A 27,500-nucleotide genomic window follows, 5' to 3' on the forward strand; every position below is an offset into this window, starting at 1 on the left:
ATCTTTGTTTCATCAGTCCACAGCACCTTCTTCCAAAATGAAGCTGGCTTGTCCAAAGGTGTGTTTGCATACCTCAAGCTACTCTGTTTGTGGCGTGTGTGCAGAAAAGGCTTCTTCCGCATCACTCTCCCATACACTGAATTGTTGATGGATGCACAGTGACACCATCTGCAGCAAGATGATGTTGTAGGTCTTTGGAGGTGGTCTGTGGGCTGTTTTTGACCATTCTTGCCAACTTTTGCCTTTGCCTCTCCAATATTTTACTTCTGGCCTTAACAAGAACTATGCCTGGGGTCTTTCATTTCCGCACTATGTTCCTCACAGTGGACACTGACAGCTTAAATCACTGCAATAGCTTTTTCTAGCCTTCCCCTAAACCATAATGTTGAAGAATCTTTGTTTTCAGGTCATTTGAGAGTTGTTTTGAGGCCCCCATGTTGCCACTCTTCAGAGGAGAGTCAAAGAGAACAACACCTTAAATACCTTTTCTCATGATTGGATGCACCTGTCTATGAAGTTCAAGGCTTAATGGGCTCACCAAACCAATTGTGTGTTCCAATTAATCAGTGCTAGGTAGTTACAGGTATTCAAATCAACAAAATGACAAGGTTGCCGAAATGTATGCACCTGTCTAATTTCGTTTTGATGCATATTGTACATTTTCTGTTAATCCAATAAACCTCATTTCACTACTGAAATATTAAAGTGTCCTTCAGTTATTTGATAGATCAAAATGAAATTGCTGATCCAAACACCCAATTATTTATAAATTAAAATCATGGAAATTGTCAGGGGTGCTTTTGCATACGACTGTATATATATATATATATATATATATATATATATATATATATATATATATATATATATATATACATACATAAATATATATATACACACTTCAAATATGCAATATTATTTTTAGACAATTTTTTATATTTTTTTCTTATGTTTTTTTTTAAATAGAAATACTTGAAGAAAATGTTCTTTCTATTTTCTAAATATATATTTCTATATATATCTATTTAGACAAAGAACATTTTCTTCTAAGTGAATTATACAGGTATATGAAGTCTTCCTAAAGCACCTTCGGCTTTAGCACAATTGGCCTTGTTCACCTTCAGGTTAGCTCGAGTAAAAAAAAAAAATGGCTTTTTTTACCTTGCTTCATAGAAGGTCTAAGGGGACATGCAGTTAGCAAGGCCACGTTATCCGACCTCCATATGTTAGCGTGCATGAGTCTTTTGAGCGATAACTTTTTACATTCAAATAGCACTATTGATTTACATTAAGGGCAGCTAGCATTCAACAGCACTGTGAATGTATAGCTCCACTTGTAATCTAGGCCATATTTGTGAACTAATCCCTTTAAAGGGACACTAAACCCAGAACTTTTCTTTCATGATTCAGACAGAGAATACAATTTTAAACAACTTTCCAATTTACTTCCATTATCCAATTTGCTTACTTTTTTAGATATCCTTTATTGAAAAATAGCAATGCACATGGGTGAGCCAATCACACGAGGCATCTATGTGAAGCCACCAATCAGCAGCTACTGAGCATATCTAGATATGCTTTTAAGCAAAGAATATCAAGAGAATGAAGCAAATTAGATAATAGAAGTAAATTAGAAAGTTGTTTAAAATTGCATGCTTTCTAAATCACGAAAGAAAAAATTTGGGTTTCATGTCCCTTTAAATATGACGTACAAGATGGCTCATTCCTGATATCCATTTAAATTTTTGGTAGCAACATCATTAAAAAGCTCCTGTTTTCACCAAAGTTTTGTTAGTGCAACTATATAACTAACTGTTAAACTTATTACAGTGTGTACCTGAATTGCGTCTTCTTTTATGACTATATATGGAACCATAGTTTCATCAAACCCATAGTACAATACATATGCACTTCTTATGCCACATAGAATTTATATGGCAGGGTATCCAAATTTCTCTGTTTAAATTATTTATGTTTACATTCCTTGAATAAGCTAAATGCACATAAATAACGAAGTACTAGGAACTTTGTGGCTCACAAGGACTGAAATTGGACACATAGGGGCTGATTTATTATGCTGCAAATGCAGCAGTTTCCGTGCGAACCTTCAGGCTCGCCGGAAACATAAGTTAAGAAGCAGCGGTCATAAGACTGCTGCTCGTTAACTCGTCTGCCACCTCTGAAGTGGCGGACAGCAATCACTCTGATCGGATACGATAGGGATGATTGACACCCCCTGCTGGCGAATGTGCAGAGGGGCGGTATTGCACAAGCAATTCACGAGAAATGCTTGTGCAATGATAAATACCAACAGTGTATGCTGTCTGCATTTATCAATGTGCTGCGGACATGATTCTCTACAGCATATCATGTCCGCCTGCACAATGTTTCATCGGCCCCTCATTCTTCAATATGACTACAGAATTCAGTATATCGGCTCCAGTTTGTGATACAACAGATGAAGCTTTAAGGACTTGTCTACAGAGGTAGATAATAAGCTCATTTAATTGTGAAGCACAAATATTAGTGATTGATTAACCTCTATCTGCCGGACGCATGCAGAACAATTTTTAACCCTATACTGCCAACCACCAGGAATTGACATATTTCATTCTTTATCAACATTTCTAAATTAAATATTTCACCCATGACATTCAAATGCCAATTTTGAATGTATTTTTAGAATGACTATGGCAATATTTTGTTAAAGAAAGTTTTACAGATTATTTTAACTGGGCAATTTGTGCCAAATGTTAAATATGACATTCAGGTTGGATATTAAATATGCCTCTGAATGTCATATTTTCCATTATATTCAAATATTAGTTTTGAATCTGAAATATAAATATAAAATAGGAAGAATTAACACTTGAAAGCTAGATTTCACTGCTTTAAGAATCAACATTAGAATGTTACATTGAATTAATTAAAATGATGTGAAAACCAAACCTCAGATGGCTCAAATATTCAAACATTCTTTTGTCGAATGTAAACAACCGTAATGTAGGATTTGAAAACATTAATAACTGATTTGTTTTAAAAATGTTTCACATCATGTCAAAGTTGTTTAGAATAAAAGAATTGTCTATCAACATGTATAATTTTTTTTTTTTTACAATATTTGAAAGTGTTCACCAACTCTTGCCAGCAACTCAGAGTACTGATTTACTACTGTCTACTAGAAACATATAGTCGTAGATTATGAGAGGAGCGCAATATTGTGCTTTTGCAAGCGTAATATTTGCGTTTCACTCAGTAATACCAGTGCACGTAAATATGCGCTGGTATTACAAGTAAGGCGCAATGTACCTGGAAGCCTTGCGCTGACAAGAGCACGCTTCCATAGGCTCCAATGGGAGCCTTGTACTCATGCTATCAGACACAGAAAAGCACATAGTGCAGTGCAGGGGATCATTTGAGCAGTGTTGGACAGCAAAATAAAAATATATATGTATATGTATATATTCATATATATTTACATGTTTATATGTGTATATACACATATTAACACATAAATATATAAGTTTATAAACATATACATATATATTTACAGTAAAAACACAGTCCCCATTAACATCTATGTAAAGGTACCACTTGCAATGGCTGGTTATTTAACATGCAGCCATAAATGGGCAGAATTTTGGGGCTAAAGTTGGTGAGAGTGGGGCGTTAGAAAAAAAAACTGCACTGAAAATTGCCTTACATTGCGGTCCATGGGAACTGTGTGTTCCCTGTATATATATATATATATATATATATATATATATATATATATATATATATATATATATATATATATATATATATATATATATATATATATATATATATATATATATATATATATATATATATATATATATATATTTATATACACATGTATATACTTATATACATATATATTTATATAGTCATATATAATAATTATTTCCCACCCTGGAAATAGATGTGTTTATTTCTCCTTGAACAGTTTTCCCTGGAAAGAAATAACGGATCAATAAACACAGTGGACTTCCTGCGCCACACTATCAAGTGAATCACGCCACACTAAAGGATAGCTGCATTACAGGGAAGGAGACGGCATCCAGAAGGATCTGAATCCGGTGATACCATTACCTGTGAAACAGCAAGTTGACCGCTGTGAACACCAGCCTGCCTTTATTGCACCCCAGCAGTTGGTGCCAATATCAAATGTAAGGGATTTTCCACCATTTGCAACATTGCCTTTTATTTGATATATGCCTACGCTATGAGGTGCCCCTTCCTTTCTTTTGTTTCTCATACAGACCATATCTCCGTACCAGTGGTATCAAGTGGAGCAGCCCACAGTGAATAGCCAGTCTTTTGGGTTTTTATCAAGAATCTGAAACACTGGATTTGAGACTTTTTATCTCATTACTAAATATCAATTCATCACAGACACTATTTGTGAAAATAATCTATGTGTATATATAACACAGAAAAATTCGATATTGCACAATATCTGCACTGTATTTTACGCTTTAATATTTACTTCTTTTAATTTTTTTCTCTTTATATGTTATTTTGTTTATCACTCATCACAGATGTTTTAGAGGCGTGGGACTCAGGAATATACATACACATATTTTTTGTATGTATGCTTTATTACATTCAAGTATTTTATCATTTTTTAAAAGAAATGTATCTATTCCGAAAATGGCAGGGTGGATTCTTTAACCACCTTGCCATTTTCAGAATCCACCGGGATGCAGCGAAGGCAAACGGAGCATTACAAAAAAAAAAAATAACCACCCGCAATAAGTATTAAAAAAAAAAAACGAACCGTCAGCAATAAGTAATAAAAAAAAAACCTATCCGCCCACAATAAGTATTTTAAAAAAAAAAAGAACCGCCCGTACGAACTACTAAGAAAAAAATAAACTAACCACCCACACAAAGTATTAAGAAAAAAAAAAAATACCCAATAAAATTATTAACCCTTAATCCGTCAAACCCCCAAAACGCATTAAACCTAATTTACCTATCAACTCCTAAACCGCCAACCCCCACAATGCAAAAAACTACTTCAGTGACTAAGCCCCTAACCTAACACCTTAATTAACCCCGTAATTACATTTAAAAAAAAATACATGTCAATGTAGAATAAACTACCAATAGCCCTTAAAAGGGCTTTTTGTAGGGCATTGCCCTAAAGAAATAAGCTCTTTTACATTAAAAATAAAGTCCCCCCTAACAGTAAAACCCCAACCCACCAAACCCCCCAAAATAAAAAAACTAACACTAATAAACCTAAACTACCTATTGCCCCTAAAGAGGCATTTGCATGGGCATTGCCCTTAAAAGGGCATTCAGCTCTTTTTCACTGCCCTTAAAGGGGCATTCAGCTCTTTTTGAAATTGCCCAAAGAACCCGAAAAAAACAAACAAAAAAACAAAAAACCTTACACTAAAGCCCCAAATAGGTACTCACGGTTTCAGAAGTCCGGCGGAGAAGGTCTTCTTCCCTCGGCGGTGGTCATCTGTGGCAGCTTCGGCGGTCCTCTGCGGGATGGAGGCTCCTCTTTATCTGATGTCTGTTGTATACTGAATATTGAATGCAAGGTACCGCAATCAATTTGGGGTACCTTGCATTCCTATTGGATGAATTTTTCAAAACAGCCAATAGGATTAGAGCTACTGAAATCTTATTGGCTGATTTGAACAGCCAATGGGATTTCAGTAGCTCTAATGCTATTGGCTGTTTTGAAAAATTCAGCCAATAGGAATGCAAGGTACCCCAAATTGATTGTGGTTCCTTGCATTCAATATTCAGTATACGACGAACATCAGATGAAGAGGAGCCTCCATGCCGCTGAGGACCACCGCCGCCACCGTGGACCGCCAACGCCACCACAGATGACCACCACGAGGATCGCCACATCTGGGAAGACCGCTCCGGACCTCTGCTCCACACTGCCTTCGCTGTGAATGAAGATGATGGACCCGCCTGGAAGAAGACCTTCTCCACCGGACTGCTGAAACCGTGAGTACCTATTTGGGGCTTAGGTGTGAGTTTTATTTTTTATTTTTGGGGGGTTTTGTTTTTTTAGATTAGGGTTCATTGGGCAATTTCAAAAAGAGCGGAATGCCCTTTTAAGGGTGGTGAAAAAGGGCTGAATGCCCTTTTAAGGGAAATGCCCATACAAATGCCCCTTTAGGGGCAATGGGTAGTTTAGGTTTATTAGTGTTAGTTTTTTTTATTTTGGGGGGTTTTGGTGGGTGGGGGTTTTACTGTTATGTAAAAGAGCTGATTTCATTAGGGCAATGCCCTACAAAAAGCCCTTTTAAGGGCTATTGGTAGTTTAGTATTATATTAGGGGGTGTTTTTATTTTGGGGGAATTTTTTATTTTTATAGGGGTATTAGTTTAGGTTTAATTTTATTATTTTGGATAGCTTTGTTTTTTTCAGTATTTTTACTTTTATAATTTTTTGTAGCTTGGGGGGTTGCACATAGACTGCCCTCTGGGCAGGCTTATCAACTAGTATGTATATAAGAATATACATATATATTTAAAATTGCTGCCATCACTGCGCTACTAACTAACCCCCTTCGCTGCGCTGAAGTTCTGATGCCGTCTCTGACAGCATCAGAACGAGGATCCCATAGGAGCCTATGGAAGTGCGCTCTCGTGAGTGCAATGCTTCCCAGCAATGCAAACACGAGGTCGCATTCACATTGCTGTGAACTTGTAATACCTGCGCACATTAACGTGCACTGGTATTACACAGTGGAGCACAAATATCGTTTTCATGAACGTGATATTTAACGCCCCACTTGTAATCTGGCCCTCTGTATATTATATATTAAAATTCAAATAAGTGCCACTGATTCTACGATTATTCTTTCTTTTGTCTCATTGATAGCAGTCTACTTAGTTTAATAAAGACCTTTTTAGTTGTTTAGACAATTTTAGCAGCTCTGTTTGTTGGCTCAGTTTTAAGAAGAGACTTACAGTATAAGAGAAACAGAAACATTTAAATAAATTCATTAAAATCTCAATGGAAACAAGTTAAAATAAATATATAACAATGCTATAAAAATGGACAATGTAGGAAAATGAAGTATATTCAGAAGCATATTCAACCAAATGTGAACAAGAATGTGAACCAAAAAATCAATACTGAAATGTCATTAATGTGTTACCTATGATTCATTAAGTCTCAGCTATATGGTAAAATGGATTGCACAGACTTGAGTGATGTATTGCTTTTTATCTGTCATCAAAAATAATTTAGATGTTTTTGACTGATTTCTCTTTAAATTGTCTTTAAGAAAGATGCAGAACACACAAGGATGTAATTGTGCCTATAAAAGAGCAGTAAACCTTTTATTTTTGCATAAAAAGTATAAACAAAAATATAAAACGGTACCAAGGAACACACGTGTTCAACTGATACTAAGGCATAGCTGCTAATAATAGAGACAGCTACAGGTATGACAGCTGCATTGGTGGAAGCATATTAAAGGGACATATTAAATGCACATAGATGAATTACATAGTTTAATAGAAACATGTATTTGCAAAAATGCTTCTGGTACAAGTTATTACGGTTTTAGTGGTAACATTTTTCTCTGCACGTGCATGTGATGTATAGCTGGATAATCTTAGTGCACCAGCATTTTAAATATTCATAGTCATTACCAGATGATACAAGCACCTTTAGGTTCTCTGATCAAGTGCTGTGTTAAAAATACTGGTGCACGGTGCATACTTAAATACACATTTGAAACAGCTATAGCTTTTATTAGAAGCATTTTTGGTAAACTTTAACATCAATTCTTTTCAGACTGCAATGCAGATAGATAAATGACAAGTAAAATGTACTCTTGAATTAATTAAATAAAATGTGTTTAAAAGTTCCTTCAATGTCCTTTCAAATTTAAATATCCATTATGAGTACAAATGTACTATAGTTTATAAACCAAAGCAACTGGTGTTTTTTTTTCTTTTTAAGGCGCTGATGGGGACAAGTTAGTTTCTAAAAGTCACACAACCCTAATGCAGTCTACTATGATTAAAAATCCATTAAAAATCAGAAAATTGGAGGAGCATCAAAGTTGACCAATCAAAGCATGATTAGCACTAGTGCTTGTTGCCATGGAGACATGTTTTTATAACGTTAATAATGATAGCTCTTGCAAAAAACAGACATTGCATCCATTAAAATTAATTTTAGTTTTATTTCCAATAAAAATATAATTTTGAACGTACTCCTTAACAGTTTCTTTTTTCATGTGTACATACTGAAGATCTTTGATTGTATGTGAAATTGCATGAATTACTTCAAAATATTTCATTTTATTATAGATAGAGAAGATTAGAAAAACAGCAAATTTTACATCTTTGAACTGTTTGCTCTCTCTAGAACCAGAACATTTTGCAATAAGTTAATAAAGTTCTGATGTTTGTAATATGATGCTGATTAAATTAACATTATAACATTTAATAGACAAGGGTTCTTTTTTGTTGTTGCAAAATTAACATGCTTTTCGTATTCATGGAGGCTTGTCCTTTTCTATGTTTACAGCTGTGATGATTAAATCCATTACACATGTGCCATTATTCCAATCTTTTTTATTTGTTAATGGTGATCACAATCGTAAACACATGGGCCAAGACGTCAAGTGAAGCACTAATGATAGCACAGGGTGCCATATCTTTATCTCTGTACCGCACTAAAATTAGCCCATAAATTGATAATACAAGTCCATGGTACAAAAAGAAGGTTTAGCAGAAGCACCATCCCTTTAGTGCACCCTATACTTTCAATGGATATTGCGACCTCACTGAAAATACCCTTGAAGAATTAGCGTGACCTCATGCATGAAGTAAAGGGTTAAAATAAAGAGTTTCACAAAACCCTTGTAAAACGTATTAAAATAAAATATTACACTAATATATACATTTTTATACACACATATATATATATATATATATATATATATATATATATATATATATATATATATATATATATATATATATATGTATAAACACACTCACAAACATATATATATATATATATATTTATATTGGAAACAAAACAAACAAAAAGAGCGCAACCACGACTCAAGGTAAAATATTTAATATCTTTACTCTGAGCATATAATAAGTTGCACTTACAAGAAGATTAAAATAACAACGCCTTTAGAACGACACACAGTCTGTAATTTCTGGTTTCTGAACAGCTGATTCTGCTTCCACCTCTGTACACCTTTAGCGTGTGAAGTCCGTCACCTGCAATATCGAGGTAAGTCTTTTTATCCCTTGAAGTAGCAGTCATGTCTGTAGCTTTGTCCCAGTCTACGTGTTTTGTCCGACTTCTGCGGACTTTGTCAAGACTCTGGACACTGATTTCTATGTTTGCGGGTTTCCTCTTTTGAGTACGGTTGGCCCCTCCTCTTAGCCATGACCAGCACCAATCTACTGTCTGCTTCTTCACACGCCCACTAGCCATGCGTATCGTGCATGTATATTAGTTTTGTATGATACAAACAAATGATACAAGTTCAGTCTTTCATAGCAATCCATAAATATTAAGAACAATCTAAAACTAAATATATCAACTTTAATATTACAAATCTCTATATAAACCTACAAAGTTAAAATGGAAAAATAAATTCATTCTTATTCAATGCTCAATTGATTAATATACATATATATTTTACACATATGGCAAAATTATAAAATCACTTATTGAATCATAGATCTTGCACACTAAAAATTAAATTAATATACATTCACATGATGTGTTTTAAATCTACACTCAACTTCAACACCATTTGAATAAATAAATAGATGACCCACATCACGGGTTTTACTCATATGCTATACAGCTCCCACACTACCTGCCTCTACTTCAAGCATATTTAACCTATCACAACATAAAGGCTTGAAAATCTAAATCTATATTGAGTCCTTTTGGGGTAAGACTATCTAATTCTTGTATCTATTTTGTTTCTTTGTTCCTTAGGGTAATTAACATTTAGTGTGGATTTATACCGAAGGTACTGCTTCAAGTATACTAAGCTACTCGGGTCCTGCCTATGATGAATTCTAAAGTTTTCGGACACACTATGCGTTTTTAATGCTATTTCAATATTATTGATGTGCTCATAGCATCTTCTTTTTATTTTCCTTTTGGTTCTACCTATGTAGATACTTTCACAGCTACAGGTAAGGCCGTAGACTACATATGTGGATTGGCAGGTACCTCTGGAAGTAATAGGTACAGTTTTTGTGTGATTCCAGTTCATAATAGAATCACAATTCCACAAAAGGGGACACATACAGCAATTTTTGCGACCATATTTATATGTCCCTGGTTTTCCCAAAACCCATTGATCTAGGGTGCCAGACTTGTTTCTTTTCTCTAATGTGGATTCTTTGAGTTTCGATGGAGCTAATAGATTTTTAAGATTCTGATACTTTTTAAAAACTATCTTGGGTTTTTACTCAGTAACATCCTTTAGAATGGGATCAGCCCTCAGAATACCGCAATGTCTATGTAGGATCTTTTCAATAAATCCCACCCCCTCATTATATGTGGTAATTAATCTAATGGTATTATCACTACCACAATCTAGTAAACATTTACTTTCCCATAGCACATTTTTCTCTCTAGCTTCACTAACCAGCTTACTATCATATTCTTTCTCTAAAACCGTTTTCTCAAGGACATCAGCTTCTTCATTATAACCATCCAATTTTGTGCAGTTCCGCCGGATTCTGCGGAACTGTCCAAACGGGATATTTTGTTTCCATGTTCTCATATGTCCACTATTGGCATTCAGGAAACCATTACTATCTGTTGGTTTTCTATAGTTCCTTACCATTACCGAGTTTGACACATGATCAACAAAAAACTCAACATCCAAAAATTCAATCTTTTCCCTAGACATTTTTCCTGTAAATGTCAAATTGTGTTGATTGTTGTTCATGTGTTTGACAAAATCTTGGGCTATGTGTATCTCCTCGCCATACAATAATAATATCATCAATATATCTAAGATATTTGACTATATTACTTGCAAAAGGGTTATTGTCCCACACCATTAGGTTCTCCAAATAAGCCAAGTAGATATTGGCATATGATGGTGCCATTGGGGTGTCTATAAAAAGTTCCATCAAAATTAAAGTAATTGTTGCACAGAATGAACCTAATGCTATTTTCTATAAAACCTAAATGTTTCATGGACATACCACTGTCTTTTCCTATGTGATTAAAAGCCTCATTTCCTTTCTCATGGGGAATATTGGTGTATAAGGCTGTAACATCGCAAGTAATCCACATATATTCCTCATTCCAATACATACCTTCTAGTTGTAAAATAATGTCTACGGTGTCTTTAATATAGGATCTGATGAGTCTATATATGTGGATAAGTTGCTTGAAATCGATTCAATGCCGGAAATGATCGGCCAGCCTGGTGGTCTGAGGGGATCCTTATGGATCTTGGGGATATGGTAAAAGATCGGAATTTTTGGATGGGGGTTATATATGAATCCGAATTCATCATTCTTCAGTATTCCCTCATTTTTGGCTACCATCAGCATATTGAATAAGTTCTTATTATATTCTAGCATGGGGTCTTTTGTTAATTTGGTGTATGTGCTGTTGTCATTAAGTAGTCGATTCGCTTCACATAAATAATCTTCTCTATTTTGAACTATGATCCCTCCCCCTTTATCTGCCTGTTTAATGACTAATTGATGATCATTTTTCAATCTATTTAGAAACTGTCTCTCCTGGATTTTTAAATTATCCCTAAATTTGAATTTCTTATTATACATCCCTGAGTCAAAGTAATTATTTAGCTCTTCTGTGAGAATTGCATTGAACACTGGAATGTAATCCCCCTGAGTATGAGTGGGATTAAACAAGGAAGGGCGCTTAAATTTACTATGTGTAATTTCATCTTCAATTTCATGTATACTCAAATCCATTAGATCTTCTAATTCAATGTTGGTGTTATTAGTATCCCTGTCAGTTTGTGTGGGTCTAGTTCTCTGAGTATTTTTAGGGTATCTAAATCATCTTTATCCCAAGTGTTCTTTTCTTTATCTTTCATATTTATTGTTTTATAATGATTAACTTTTTTTGCATAATTCGTAATGCACCTTCGGATTTAGTGCAGTTGGGTTAGAACACCCTCTGGTTATCGCATAAGCAATAAAAAGAAAAGGCTTTTATAATGCATCCCATTAAAATTTATAGGTAAAGGGAGTCAGCGAGGTTGTGTTATCTGACCTCCAGATATACGTACGCCTGATTCTTTTGCTCAAGCGATAAGTTTACTTTCAACTACCAGTGCAAACATGAGAGGCCATAAGTCTTCCTGCAAAATGTATGCGTAACAAGTACATAACAACGTAACAATGTGAAAATAGGGCTCCATGTATTATAAGGCCTTCTCGGCATATGGACTGCGTATCCTGTTCATTCACTGTCCGTTGTATCATTACATGCTCAAATGAGAGTATAAAGCTCGCCCCTTCTCTAGTGTGACCTATTGTATGAAAGAGAGTGAGCAAGTTTGGGTGAGTTGTCTTCACCAACTCAGAGGTGGAAAAGAGGGTAAAAAGCAGCGGTCTAATGACCACTTCTTCTTACATTGCGGAAAGCAAGCTTGCACGTGCGAACCTGCCCTGCAAGAGCTCTGGAGCAGCTTATGTTGCTTAGTACATGGAGCCTATGAAATCCATTTAAATATATTCATTGTTATAGCTGTGAAGTTTTTTTAGTCACTATTTTTAAACCAATGACTATTTGTCAGTGTGGAAAAATAGGTCTCTAAAATCTTTTTATAATCTGATTTTTAAGCAGCACAAAATTCCCACTAAATTCATATTACTTGGACTTCGAAGGGAAACATCTGTAGAATAACTGATTATTTTTCAGATGACCCCAGAGACCTAATGAGTTATCTCCCTGCCAAATTTCAAATCCATTCAGTGACTGTGACTGTTGTACATTATTAGTAAAATTATACTTTGCATGGTATGAGGCATTTCAGATACTTTAAAATGTCATAGCGGGTTTCAATGCATTGCAGCCATCTCTGGAAACCAAATGGTTAACTTAAACCTAAAGTGTCAATTCCATACACAGGAAAATATCTTTTAATGCTAATCATTTTAATGCAATTTAATAAACAGAGTACATTAAAAAGGTTTCACACAGAAAACTTTATCAGATTGCAATAGTGTCTGAATTGTGTTAAATAAAAATACACAAAAAGTTCTATGAAAACAAATCCTGTAATGCACTCTTATAGCTTCAATTTTGAAACCAAGATAGGTAACACTTGTCTTAAATGGACAAAAAAAAAAGGGGAAAAAATGCTTTAATATATGTAATAACATTTTATTATTGCACTATTGCTTGCCTATATTCATGGGTTTAACTCATGCAAAGCAGTTAAACGCATTGTTAAAGTCAGCTCCAGGGCAGCAATGTACTAGATAAATATATCTTTCAGGCCAATGGCAAAAGCCATATGTGCCTAGTCATCAATAATAATCTAGCTCCCTGCATTTCTGCTGTGGAGCTGACTTTGATTATGTGTTTAAACCCTTTTCATGGGTTAAATACATTGTTAAGTACAAGTGTTAGAAAACAGTGAAATAATAACATCTTTTTTTTTTTCATTTTGGCCTTTTGTTACAGCTACTGCAATGAATTGTGACAAGATGCTACTTTTCTTTTTAATTATATGTCTTCTAAATAAGAATTTAAAACTTCTCACCAACTGGGAGATTTTTTTATGGCATGTTTATTCAAATTACTAATGACATAAGCAATTGTATTTTTAACTATTCAAAGGAAACACAGGAATACTTCCAAATTCAGCATTATTCCTTCATTTCTTTAAATTTTGTGCTGCATTTGTTTGGATATTCATTTCATTATAAGAAGACAAATATCTTTTTTTTTTTTTTTATTAGCGAATGTGCATTCATAATGAAATGAATGCACATGTCTAATAAAACGTTGTACTAATCCAAAGTGCTCAAAATATACAGCAAAATGTGAGTTAACATTATGCCATACAAATTGTAATTAAAGGGACATGAAACTAAAAAAATTTCTTTCTTAAGAAAGAGCAATTTTAAACAACTTTCTAATTTACTTTTATTATCTTATTTGCTTCATTCTCTTGATATTAATTGCTGAAAAGCATATCGAAATAAGCTTCCACAGCTGCTGATTGGTGGCTGCACATAGATGCCTCGTGTGATTGGCTCACCCATGTGCATTGCTATTTCTTCAACAAAGGATATCTAAAGAATGAAGCAAATTAGATAATAGAAGTAAATTGGAATGTTGTTTAAAATTGTATTCTCTACCTGAATCGTGAAAGAAAAGTTTGGGGTTTAATGTCCCTTTAAATTACACAGAAAAAAATGTCTTAATATAAATAGTAAAGTTTCTATTTAAGGAAGTGGAAATTTATTAAAGCAAAGTTGAAACTGTAAAGAAGATATCAACATTTTAAGAGTTCTTTATTTTTCTATTGTGAAATAAGTTTTTTGGCTTTGTAAACATGGGTGTTCCTTGGGTGTATATGGTAAATCTCCGCAATTGGAATACACATTTTCTAAGCATATTACTCCTGTATGTCTTGCAGTTTTGTTTCACAAATATAGGCTGCAGATATTATTTTAAAATATACATTGTGCTTAATAAAGTGAATGAAAAAACATAATTTATGCTTACCTGATAAATTCCTTTCTCCTGTAGTGTAGTCAGTCCACGGGTCATCATTACTTCTGGGATATTAACTCCTCCCCAACAGGAAGTGCAAGAGGATCACCCAAGCAGAGCTGCTATATAGCTCCTCCCCTCTACGTCACACCCAGTCATTCGACCGAGAACCAAACGAGAAAGGAGAAACTATAGGGTGCAGTGGTGACTGGAGTATAATTAAAAAATTTAGACCTGCCATAAAAACAGGGCGGGCCGTGGACTGACTACACTACAGGAGAAAGGAATTTATCAGGTAAGCATAAATTATGTTTTCTCCTGTTAAGTGTAGTCAGTCCACGGGTCATCATTACTTCTGGGATACCAATACCAAAGCTAAAGTACACGGATGACGGGAGGGACAGGCAGGATCTTATACGGAAGGGACCACTGCCTGAAGAACCTTTCTCCCAAAAACAGCCTCCGAAGAAGCAAAAGTGTCAAATTTGTAAAATTTGGAAAAAGTATGAAGAGAAGACCAAGTTGCAGCCTTGCAAATCTGTTCAACAGAGGCCTCGTTCTTAAAGGCCCAAGTGGAAGCCACAGCTCTAGTGGAATGAGCTGTAATTCTTTCAGGAGGCTGCTGTCCAGCAGTCTCATAGGCTAAACGTATTATGCTACGAAGCCAAAAAGAGAGAGAGGTAGCAGAAGCTTTTTGACCTCTCCTCTGTCCAGAATAAACGACAAACAGGGAAGAAGTTTGGCGAAAATCTTTAGTTGCCTGCAAATAAAATTTCAGGGCACGGACTACATCTAGATTGTGCAGAAGTCGTTCCTTCTTTGAAGAAGGGTTAGGACACAATGATGGCACAACAATCTCTTGATTGATATTCTTGTTAGTGACAACCTTAGGCAAAAACCCAGGTTTAGTACGCAGAACTACCTTATCTGAATGAAAAATCAGATACGGAGAATCACAATGTAAGGCTGATAACTCAGAGACTCTACGAGCCGAGGAAATAGCCATCAAAAACAGAACTTTCCAAGATAACAGCTTGATATCAATGGAATGAAGGGGTTCAAACGGAACACCCTGTAAAACGTTAAGAACTAAATTTAAGCTCCATGGTGGAGCAACAGTTTTAAACACAGGCTTAATCCTGGCCAAAGCCTGGCAAAAAGCCTGAACGTCTGGAACTTCTGACAGACGCTTGTGTAAAAGAATGGACAGAGCTGAGATCTGTCCCTTTAAGGAACTAGCAGATAAACCCTTTTCTAAACCTTCTTGTAGAAAAGACAATATCCTAGGAATCCTAACCTTACTCCATGAGTAACTCTTGGATTCGCACCAATGTAAGTATTTACGCCATATTTTATGGTAAATCTTTCTGGTAACAGGCTTCCTAGCCTGTATTAAGGTATCAATAACTGACTCCGAAAAACCACGCTTTGATAAAATCAAGCGTTCAATTTCCAAGCAGTCAGCTTCAGAGAAATTAGATTTTGATGTTTGAAAGGACCCTGAATTAGAAGGTCCTGTCTCAGAGGCAGAGACCAAGGTGGACAGGATGACATGTCCACTAGATCTGCATACCAGGTCCTGCGTGGCCACGCAGGCGCTATCAGAATCACCGATGCTCTCTCCTGTTTGATCCTGGCAATCAATCGAGGAAGCATCGGGAAGGATGGAAACACATAGGCCATCCCGAAGGTCCAAGGTGCTGTCAAAGCATCTACCAGGACTGCTCCCGGGTCCCTGGACCTGGACCCGTAACAAGGAAGCTTGGCGTTCTGGCGAGACGCCATCAGATCTATCTCTGGTTTGCCCCAAAGTCGAAGTATTTGGGCAAAGATCTCCGGATGAAGTTCCCACTCCCCCGGATGAAAAGTCTGACGACTTAGGAAATCCGCCTCCCAGTTCTCCACTCCAGGAATGTGGATCGCTGACAGGTGGCAAGAGTGAGACTCTGCCCAGCGAATTATCTTTGATACTTCCATCATCGCTAGGGAGCTTCTTGTCCCTCCTTGATGGTTGATGTAAGCTACAGTCGTGATGTTGTCCGACTGAAACCTGATGAACCCCCGAGTTGTTAACTGAGGCCAAGCCAGAAGGGCATTGAGAACTGCTCTCAATTCCAGAATGTTTATTGGAAGGAGACTCTCCTCCTGAGTCCATGATCCCTGAGCCTTCAGGGAATTCCAGACAGCGCCCCAACCTAGTAGGCTGGCGTCTGTTGTTACAATTGTCCAATCTGGTCTGCTGAATGGCATCCCCCTGGACAGATGTGGCCGAGAAAGCCACCATAGAAGAGAATTTCTGGTCTCTTGATCCAGATTCAGAGTAGGGGACAAATCTGAGTAATCCCCATTCCACTGACTTAGCATGCACAATTGCAGCGGTCTGAGATGTAGGCGTGCAAAGGGTACTATGTCCATTGCCGCTACCAATAAGCCGATTACCTCCATGCATTGAGCCACTGACGGGTGTTGAATGGAATGAAGGACACGGCAAGCATTTTGAAGCTTTGTTAACCTGTCTTCTGTCAGGTAAATCTTCATTTCTACAGAATCTATAAGAGTCCCCAAGAAGGGAACCCTTGTGAGTGGTAAGAGAGAACTCTTTTCTTCGTTCACCTTCCACCCATGCGACCTTAGAAATGCCAGTACTAACTTTGTATGAGACCTGGCAGTTTGAAAGCTTGACGCTTGTATCAGTATGTCGTCTAGGTACGGAGCCACCGAAATTCCTTGCGGTCTTAGCACCGCCAGAAGAGAGCCCAGAACCTTTGTGAAGATTCTTGGAGCCGTAGCCAACCCGAATGGAAGAGCTACAAACTGGTAATGCCTGTCTTGGAAGGCAAACCTTAGATACCGGTAATGATCTTTGTGAATCGGTATATGAAGGTAGGCATCCTTTAAATCCACTGTGGTCATGTACTGACCCTTTTGGATCATGGGTAAAATTGTCCGAATAGTTTCCATTTTGAACGATGGAACTCTTAGGAATTTGTTTAGGATCTTTAAATCCAAGATTGGTCTGAAGGTTCCTTCTTTCTTGGGAACCACAAACAGATTTGAGTAAAACCCTTGTCCATGTTCCGACCGCGGAACCGGATGGATCACTCCCATTAGTAAAAGATCTTGTACACAGCGTAGAAACGCCTCTTTCTTTATCTGGTTTGTTGACAACCTTGAAAGATGAAATCTCCCTTTTGGGGGAGAGGCTTTGAAGTCCAGAAGATATCCCTGAGATATGATCTCTAACGCCCAGGGATCCTGGACATCTCTTGCCCAAGCCTGGGCAAAGAGAGAGAGTCTGCCCCCCACTAGATCCGTTCCCGGATCGGGGGCCCTCACTTCATGCTGTCTTAGGGGCAGCAGCAGGTTTTCTGGCCTGCTTGCCCTTGTTCCAGGACTGGTTAGGTTTCCAGCCTTGTCTGTAGCGAGCAACAGCTCCTTCCTGTTTAGGTGCAGAGGAAGTTGATGCTGCTCCTGCCTTGAAGTTACGAAAGGCACGAAAATTAGACTGTCTAGCCCTAGGTTTGGCTCTGTCTTGAGGCAGGGCATGGCCTTTACCTCCTGTAATGTCAGCGATAATTTCCTTCAAACCGGGCCCGAATAAGGTCTGCCCTTTGAAAGGTATGTTAAGTAATTTAGATTTAGAAGTAACATCAGCTGACCAGGATTTTAGCCACAGCGCTCTGCGTGCCTGAATGGCGAATCCGGAATTCTTAGCCGTAAGTTTAGTTAAGTGTACTACGGCATCAGAAATAAATGAATTAGCTAGCTTAAGGGTTTTAAGCTTGTGTGTAATCTCATCTAATGGAGCTGATTCAAGGGTCTCTTCCAGAGACTCAAACCAAAATGCTGCTGCAGCCGTGACAGGCGCAATGCATGCAAGGGGTTGCAATATAAAACCTTGTTGAACAAACATTTTCTTAAGGTAACCCTCTAACTTTTTATCCATTGGATCTGAAAAGGCGCAGCTATCCTCCACCGGGATAGTGGTACGCTTAGCTAAAGTAGAAACTGCTCCCTCCACCTTAGGGACCGTTTGCCATAAGTCCCGTGTGGTGGCGTCTATTGGAAACATCTTTCTGAATATAGGAGGGGGTGAGAAAGGCACACCGGGTCTATCCCACTCCTTAGTAACAATTTCAGTAAGTCTCTTAGGTATTGGAAAAACGTCAGTACTCGACGGTACCGCAAAATATTTATCCAACCTACACATTTTCTCTGGTATTGCAACTGTGTTACAATCATTCAGAGCCGCTAAGACCTCCCCTAGTAATACACGGAGGTTTTCCAGCTTAAACTTAAAATTTGAAATGTCTGAATCCAGTTTATTTGGATCAGATCCGTCACCCGCAGAATGAAGCTCTCCGTCCTCATGTTCTGCAAATTGTGACGCTGTATCTGACATGGCCCTAATATTATCAGCGCACTCTGTTCTCACCCCAGAGTGATCTCGCTTACCTCTAAGTTCTGGTAATTTAGACAAAACTTCAGTCATAACATTAGCCATGTCCTGTAGTGTGATTTGTAATGGCCGCCCTGAAGTACTCGGCGTTACAATATCACGCACTGTGCCTTTAAGAAGCACAGAAAAAAATTATGACAGTTTAATAATAAGGAACCGGAAAAATTATAAAAATCAGATTTTTCCCGGTAAAGGCATAAATTTAGCAAAGGATTGCCCCCATTAGCAATGGATAACTAACCCTTAATAGCAGAAAAAAATGTACAAAATATAAACGTTTTTTATCACAGTCAAAGCACAATCTCACAGGTCTGCTGTGAGTGATTACCTCCCTCAAAACAATTTTTGAAAACCCTTGAGCTCTGTAGAGACGATCCGGATCATGCAGGAAGAGAAACAGACTTTTGACTGAATTTTTGATGCGTAGCAAAAGCGCCAAAATAGGCCCCTCCCCCTCACCCACAGCAGTGAGGGAAGTTCAGTAAACTGTCTTAAATTAAAATAAACGACAGCCAAGTGGAAAAACAGTGCCCAAAAACAATTTTTCACCCAGTACCTCAGATAATTAAACAATTTAGCATGCCAGCAAAAACGTTTAAAATCAAATAACATGAAATGTCATTAAACAGCCTGTTGCTAGACGTTCCCACTGCAAGTTAGGCTAAAAATTATATGCATATAGTATTACCCAGAGAAGTGCCATTCCCCAGAATACTGAAGTGTACACATATATACATAAACAGCCTGATACCAGTTGCTACTACTGCATTTAAGGCTGAACTTACATTATATCGGTATTGGCAGTATTTTCTCAGTCAATTCCATTCCTCAGAAAATAATATACTGCAACATACCTCTTTGCAGGTGAACCTGCCCGCTGTCCCCTGATCTGAAGTTTACCTCACTCCTCAGAATGGCCGAGAACAGCAAAATTAATTTTAGCTACGCCGGCTAAAATCATCCAAAAACTCAGGTAGATTCTTCTTCAAATTCTACCTGAGAAGGAACAACACACTCCGGTGCTGTTTTAAAATAACAAACTTTTGATTGAAGATATAAAACTAAGTATAATCACCACAGTCCTCTCACACATCCTATCTATTAGTTGGGTGCAAGAGAATGACTGGGTGTGACGTAGAGGGGAGGAGCTATATAGCAGCTCTGCTTGGGTGATCCTCTTGCACTTCCTGTTGGGGAGGAGTTAATATCCCAGAAGTAATGATGACCCGTGGACTGACTACACTTAACAGGAGAAAGACATGTTTGAGACACTAAAAGCAAATGCAGAGAAAATTACACTGAGAACCTTGTCATTTGAATTGTATGTGTTATTTACCAAAAATGTTTATATCCTTACTGGGTGCTCCGTGTATAATTATTCTGCCCTGTGAGAATCTGCATTCTATTGAAATGTATTACTTTCTCAATACTCACCAGGCATTCCTGGTTGAATTAGTTTTTTCTTAGATTATTCAATGTAGTCTGCTTATGTGAGGGCTGTCAAGATATTTCTTGCTATTCTGAAGAATTTTAAATTATTGGGCCCCATGATATCAAACATTAGATGATACATAAATGCGCAAAAACACCCTGAAATAACTCAGCTATGCAGCCCTAAAAGAGAACAATTCCAGGAGAACTCTAAGAGGCCCATTTATCAAGCTCCGAATGGAGCTTAGGGGCCGGTGTTTCTGGCGAGTCTTCAGACTCGCCAGAAACAGCAGCAGCGGTCCAAAGACCGCTGCTCCATAACCCTATCCGCCTGCTCTGATGAGGCGGACAGAAATCGCCACAATTCAACCCGAACAAGTATGATCGGGTTGATTGACACCTCCCTGCTGGCGGCGAGTCTGCAGGGGGCGGCGTTGCACCAGCAGCTCTCCGCATTCAGCGATGTCTGTCGGACCTGATCCACACTGTCAGATCAGGTCCGACAGACATTTCATAAATAGGCCTCTATGTATAAAAATGAACACAAAAATAAAGGGGCGCGCTTATGACAAGCTACTGAGGTGAGGTTGCAATAACATCAGGTGTACAATTATACACAAATGCAATATAAACAATATTGAACAGGAAATAAAACAAATGGTTTATTAAAACACTACAATTTAAAAAAGCACCGGTGGTTAAAATTACAAGCGAATACTAAATGGCCATATATCTAAAAGGAGAGATCCAAATGCTAGGTCTATATATGGATCAGACCTTGCAAAAAAGGTTCAGTCCAAAGTGGTGAGGACAGTTATTCGTTAGTAAAACAATCTTCATGTGTAATATCTTCATAAAAACAGCAACAGATAATATATCTTGCGTCTTGTATCTTTAGTGGGTGTGGGTATGAAAGGATAAGTGGATTGTTCTGATTCTGTGTGAATGTTCTAATATTCAGAGAAGCTCCTCGAGTATAAAACTTACCCAGAATGCGAAACCTCTAGATGCTGGTTTCTCTACTTCCTCTCAGCTACAATGTTTGCACGTCTAGACCCTCCGGTTTACCCTTACGGTTTGGCGTTTCTCTCAGATCATGCCGTTGTTAGTTCCGGGTCACGTGGTAATTTTTTCGGCCAATCGGGAAGCTGGATTACCGGGAATAGCCAGTGGGAACTTTAAACTTGAGAGATACAATGTTGCCAACAAATCACACTGTTAGAGTATCCACTAGATTAGACTTCAAAAGTTTTCCAGAGTGCTCTGTGATCTTGTGTCTTCATACAAAAGAGACTTAGAAACAATCCATCGACGCGTTTCAGCTGGTGCAGCATTTTTCAAGATGTCTCAGAGTAAATTACACTGAGAACCTTGTATTTTGATTTGTATGTGCTTTCCCAAAAATGTTTTTATCCTTACTGGGTGCTCCTTATATATTCATTCTCCCCTGTGAGAATCTGCATTTTATTGAAATTCATTACTTTCTTAAGACTCGCCAGGCATTCCTGGTTGAGTCCCTTTTTTCTTAGATTATTCCATGAAGTCTGCTCATGTGAGAGCCGTCATGATATTTCTTGCTATTCTGAAGAATTTTAAATTATTGGGCCCCATGATATCAAACATAATATGACACATGACATCATCATAATAATAATGTTAAAATCAGACCTTATCCATTTCAAAATATTATTATTTGACAAATTTTAAAAATGTTTAGCAAGAAGATAAAATAGCTTAAATGCAGACATGCTGATATAATTGATACCATTTAATAATGCTTGACATTTTTGGCATTCAGACATTATTATAGATTTATTATAGTTTTTATACATTACACATACAAAGATTTGAGAACAAGTACTATAACTTGATTGTCATTTTAATATTTTATTAGAGCTTTGTGAGGAGCATATATGTTTATTTTTGGTTGTACTTTTCTGCTAAAAAAAGTATAGGTTCCTCCAGATACAAAATATATTTAATTAAAATATACTAAGAGAATTCATATTAATATTTTACAATGTTGTTAATGTTGCATAAGTACAAAAATGTATAGTACAGTATTCCATTATTCTAATATTATGTTGAATATATTGTATGTTATTGGTATGATAAATACTAAGATTATTTTATTCTGTTCACATTATTAATTCAACTTAAAACCAAATAACATTTAATTGCATTGATTATTAATGTGAAATTTATTCTGTAACTACTGTTAAAAGGAAAGAAATATACAAGTGAATGTACAGTTATATTGTTGATGATTGTGTTTTTACATTGTAGATACATTTACAAAGATACTAGATACAAACTAATGATATTGATTACTGGTACCATAAATATGTGAAAGCAGAAAAAAACTCCCAGAGATATGGATGCTGCCATTTGTGATACATGTAGTGGTGTCATCAATGATAAACAATAATCTCTCAGGGGTTTGGGGGATTTAAAGGGAAACTAAAGTCAAAATGAAGCTTTCAAGATTGAATCTTAAACATCTTTCCAACTTTTTACTTCTGATATCACATTTTCTTCATTCTCTTGGTATCCTTTGTTGGAGAGCATAACTTGGTAGGCTCAGAAGTAGCAATGCACTTCTGAGAATTAGATAATGATTGGTGACAGCACATAAATGCCTCTTGTCATTGGTTAATCAGATCTGTTCAGGTTACTCCCATTAGTACAAACTGCTTCTTAGCCTGCTCTTTAACAAAGGATATCAAAAGAATGAAGCACATTTGATATTTAAGTTTCTGTTTACCTCTGAAGATATTATACGCTGAAGATGTATAACCATTTTTATTACATAGTATTATTGCGGACTAATCATACATTTCATGGTTATTTTGTTATGAATTTTAAAATGTTTAAAATAACATTAACTGCAAAAGCTAAAAGCCTGTCATATGGCTTTTAGCTTTTTTCACAATCTTATTTTCCAAAGAAAATGAAAATATCTTTGACATAATATTATGCATTTATTACTGAAATGTAGTTCATTTTATTAAATCAAGTATAGCACAGATACTTAATATTTTGTAATTATCTCTATTTATTTTAAGTAACACCTAAAAGAGGCCTGGATTCACTTTATTGTGTATACAATGGATATGTCCATACATTACCAACTCTTTATTAAAGGGACAGTATACACCAATTTTCATATAACTGCATGTAATAGACACTACTATAAAGAAGAATATGCATAGATACCGATCTAAAAATCTTACTTAGAAACTCCAAGTTTAGCACTGTTAATAAGGTTAGGCTGGGACACCCACTGAAAGGGGCTGATAGCAGACCCTCCCCCCATCCCCTGCCTATGAAAATACTCATTATACAAACAGAATCAATCTGAAGTCTGTATACATCCGTATACATCTACAACTTCAGGGCTTGGTTAGGATTCTGAAAATCAGCACAATGTTATTTAAAAATAAGCAAAACTATACATTTTTACAAAAAAAACAAACTGATGGGCTATATAAATGGATCATCTACAAAATATTTATGCAAAGAATAATTTAGTGTACAATGCCCCTTTAAATGTGTAGCATGTAAAGTTAACTTTTATCTTACAAAAATATAATTTATATTTAAACAGGTATATGCTAGAACTCTTATTTACCAAATGTCTTGCTTTTCCCTGGAATAACAATAATAAAAATAAGAAGAATCCAAACTCATGTCATGGAAAACTAACAGTATTTCTTAAGTGGCTATGGGATCTACGGAAGTTGATTACATTAAAGTGACAGTAAAGTCAAAATTAAACGTTTATAATTCAGACAGAACATGCAATTTTAAACAACTTACCAATTTACTTCTATTATCAAATTAGCTTTATTCTCTTAGAATTCTTTGCTGAAGAGTAAATCTAGGTAGGCTAATAAGAATTTAGGAGCGTGCACATGTCTTTGGCCCTCTATGGCAACAGTATTTGCAACAACATTGTGATACATATTTTTGTAAAAACTGCTCCTGCGCTCACCTAGGATTCACAAAGGATACTAAGAGAATGAAGCAAAATTGATAACAGAAATAAACTGGAAAGTTTCAAATGGTACACTTTATCCAAATAATTTAAGTTTAATTTTGAGTTTACTGTCCCTTTAGCAATTTGCATAAGAAAATGCTTGTTTCACTTGTAAATACCTAAATCATAAAGTAGAAACCAGCAGACACAGGGGCGGACTGAGACCAATCAGGGCCATGATCAAAAATTAGGGAAGGGCCCCACTGTCTCACACTGACTGAAATGTATGGAAATGTTGACAAATGAACATGGTAGACTCCCTGCCCCCACCATGCCTCCCAACCTCCAGGGCCAGACCCCACACTCTATGGCCCTCACAGTGACAGACCCCCGACAAGGCCCTCCCTAATCTAAAGCCCCTCGAGCAATAAAATCCACATCCAGGCACAAGGCCCCTAGACTGGTGCCAGGGCCCCCACTAAACCCAAACTTAACTGCTTATTTACTGATAAGGCAGATGTCAGCCAAAGCTTAAGAAGTATACCAGGAGCCATGGAGATGCCATTTGTGGGGCCCCTCGGTCCAGGTCCTATGTGCCCGGCTGATCAGTCCACCCCTGAGCAGACAGGTTTATAAAGATAGGTTAAGAATGCTGTTATCCAGTGTCAGCCCAGGGTACACAATTGTTTCATAATCTTCCTGTAAAAGTTAGTTGAGTTACTTTTAATCAATCTACTGGAGATCAAGCAGAGAGATTCTGGAACCCTGGTCTGATTACCAAACTTGAGAAATAGAGCTTGACCACCTTGGTTCAAATCAATGTATCTGTACACCATAAAATCAATGTATATTTATAAAAAAAAATGTTTTCTCTTACATGGTCAATGAGCTCTTTGACTAAACCATTCCACTGGCCCTTTTCATCCTGTGATCCATATTTTCCATCTTCAACCAAACGAATGTCATATGTAAACCCAAGAGTAGTGGATATTTCATGCAGAAGGTCAATACAAAAGCCCTCAAAACGGTCCTTGCCAAAAAGAGGTGTGTCTGACTTCTTAAACATCACATAAGGCTCCTCCTGGAAAGCAAAATATACAAATCCCATAGCAATTAATTTAAAAACCTTTTCAAATGTCAGACATCACATTTTAAATATGTTCAAGCTGTTTGTCATTTATTAATGGCAGGGTTCATATAAGAATAAGTATGAAAATAAATGAGAAGTACTTCTATCAGTTAAAAAAATAAGGGCTAGATTACAAGCGGAGTGGTAATTTATTGCGCGCCTACAAATAGCCAAATTTGTCTGTTTGCGGTTACGCGATAAATAATCAGCCATTACAAGTGGCTGGTTATTGTTACTGTGAGCTTGCATTTGCAAGTACCGCTTATAAAATAAACCAGAGATCAGATCTCTGGTTAATTTGTTAAATACCCACCAAATGCCCCTAAACTTTAAAAAAAAACTTTAAAAAAAAATAAGTAGCTTTCTGAACATTTTTGGGGGCTAAAGTCGGTGGCTGTAGGGTGTTAGAAAAAAAATGGCACTGAAAAGATCCTTTACATTGCAGTTAATGGGAACTGTGTGTTCCCAGTAAATATATATATATATATATATGCTTAACGTGAAGGTCAATTTTAATGAATTAAAAACTTACTTTTTATTCCTGGCAGCCGCTCCAGCACTTCCTCCGCCCATCGCAATCCACCTTTGCGGGTCCAAAATGACGAATCCGGCTTCCTCCAATCGGGGCGTTGCATCAGGCCAAGATTCCCCTGGGGGAAAGCAGTGATTGGAGGAAGCCGGATTGGTCATTTCTGACATCTGCAGAGGCTTCTGATGGCAGGATGAATCGCTGGAGCAGCTGCCAGGATTAAAAGGTAAGTTTTTGAAGAAAACGAGTGAATTGTCAATTTAGACGAATTAAAGGATTATTAAAAACCGGGCACTGATTCATCAAAATTGACATTCACTTTAAATACTTATATATTTATGAGTTATTATGTATATAAACACATATTAACACATAAATATACATATAAATAGTCATATACATATCTATTTACTCTTTGCTGCCATTGCTGCGCAACTCACCCACCTTTGCTGCGCTAGTTCTCATGCCATGTTTCACAGCATGAGAACGAGGATCCCATTGGAGTTTAAGGAAACCCGCTCTTGTGAGCACCATGCTTCCCAGTGACTTGTGTTTGCATTGCTGTCAACTTGTAACACCAGCGCACATTAGCGAGCGCTGGTATAACTCAGTGGAGTGAAAATATCACTTTCATAAAAGGGATATTTTGCGCTCCACTTGCATTCTGGCCTTAAATGAAATATATTTTGAAAGCACAAATAAGCAGTAGTTGTATTAAAAAGATAAACTTTGAAATAATAGTGAATCTCATTCCTAGGTTTCAAGTAACATTGAAAAGGTTACTGTGAATCAGGTGCTTTAATTAGATTGTAAGTTCCTTATGCCAAGATTCATACTAAGAGGCCCGTTTATCAAGTTCCGAATGGAGCTTGAGGGCCCGTGTTTCTGGCGAGCCTACAGCAGTTATGAAGCATAATCTGTCTGCCTGCTCTGAGCAGGTGGACAGACATCACTGCAATTAAACCCGATCTAGCTGATTACTTTGGGGCAATGCCCCGCAAAAAGCCCTTTTAAGGGCTATTTGTAAATTGTAATTTAGTATAGGGTAGGGATTTTTATTATTTTGGGGGGCTTTTTTGTTTTATTAGGGGGATTAGATTAGGTGTAATTAGTTTAGAATTCTTGTAATTATTTTATTTTTTTTCTGTAATTTAGTGGGGGTTTTCATACTTTATTTTATTTTATTTAATTGTAGTTAATTGTAGCTAATTTAGGAAATTATTTTAATTATAGTGAAGTTTTA

The 27,500-nt window shown here is 36.8% G+C and overlaps 1 protein-coding gene across 1 annotated transcript in view; it reads right to left on the reverse strand.

The window, feature by feature from the left end:
• The window catches only part of GRIK3 (glutamate ionotropic receptor kainate type subunit 3), a 934,988-nt gene that overhangs the window by 243,171 nt on the left and 664,317 nt on the right, over positions 1-27,500 (reverse strand). Inside the window, exon 10 of the mRNA XM_053707131.1 lies at positions 25,477-25,680. Coding sequence (XP_053563106.1) covers positions 25,477-25,680 — 204 coding nt within the window. The remainder of the gene's footprint in view (positions 1-25,476; positions 25,681-27,500) is intronic.

This window comes from Bombina bombina, chromosome 3 (genome assembly GCF_027579735.1).
Source record: "Bombina bombina isolate aBomBom1 chromosome 3, aBomBom1.pri, whole genome shotgun sequence".
Classification (NCBI taxonomy): Eukaryota; Metazoa; Chordata; class Amphibia; order Anura; family Bombinatoridae; genus Bombina; species Bombina bombina.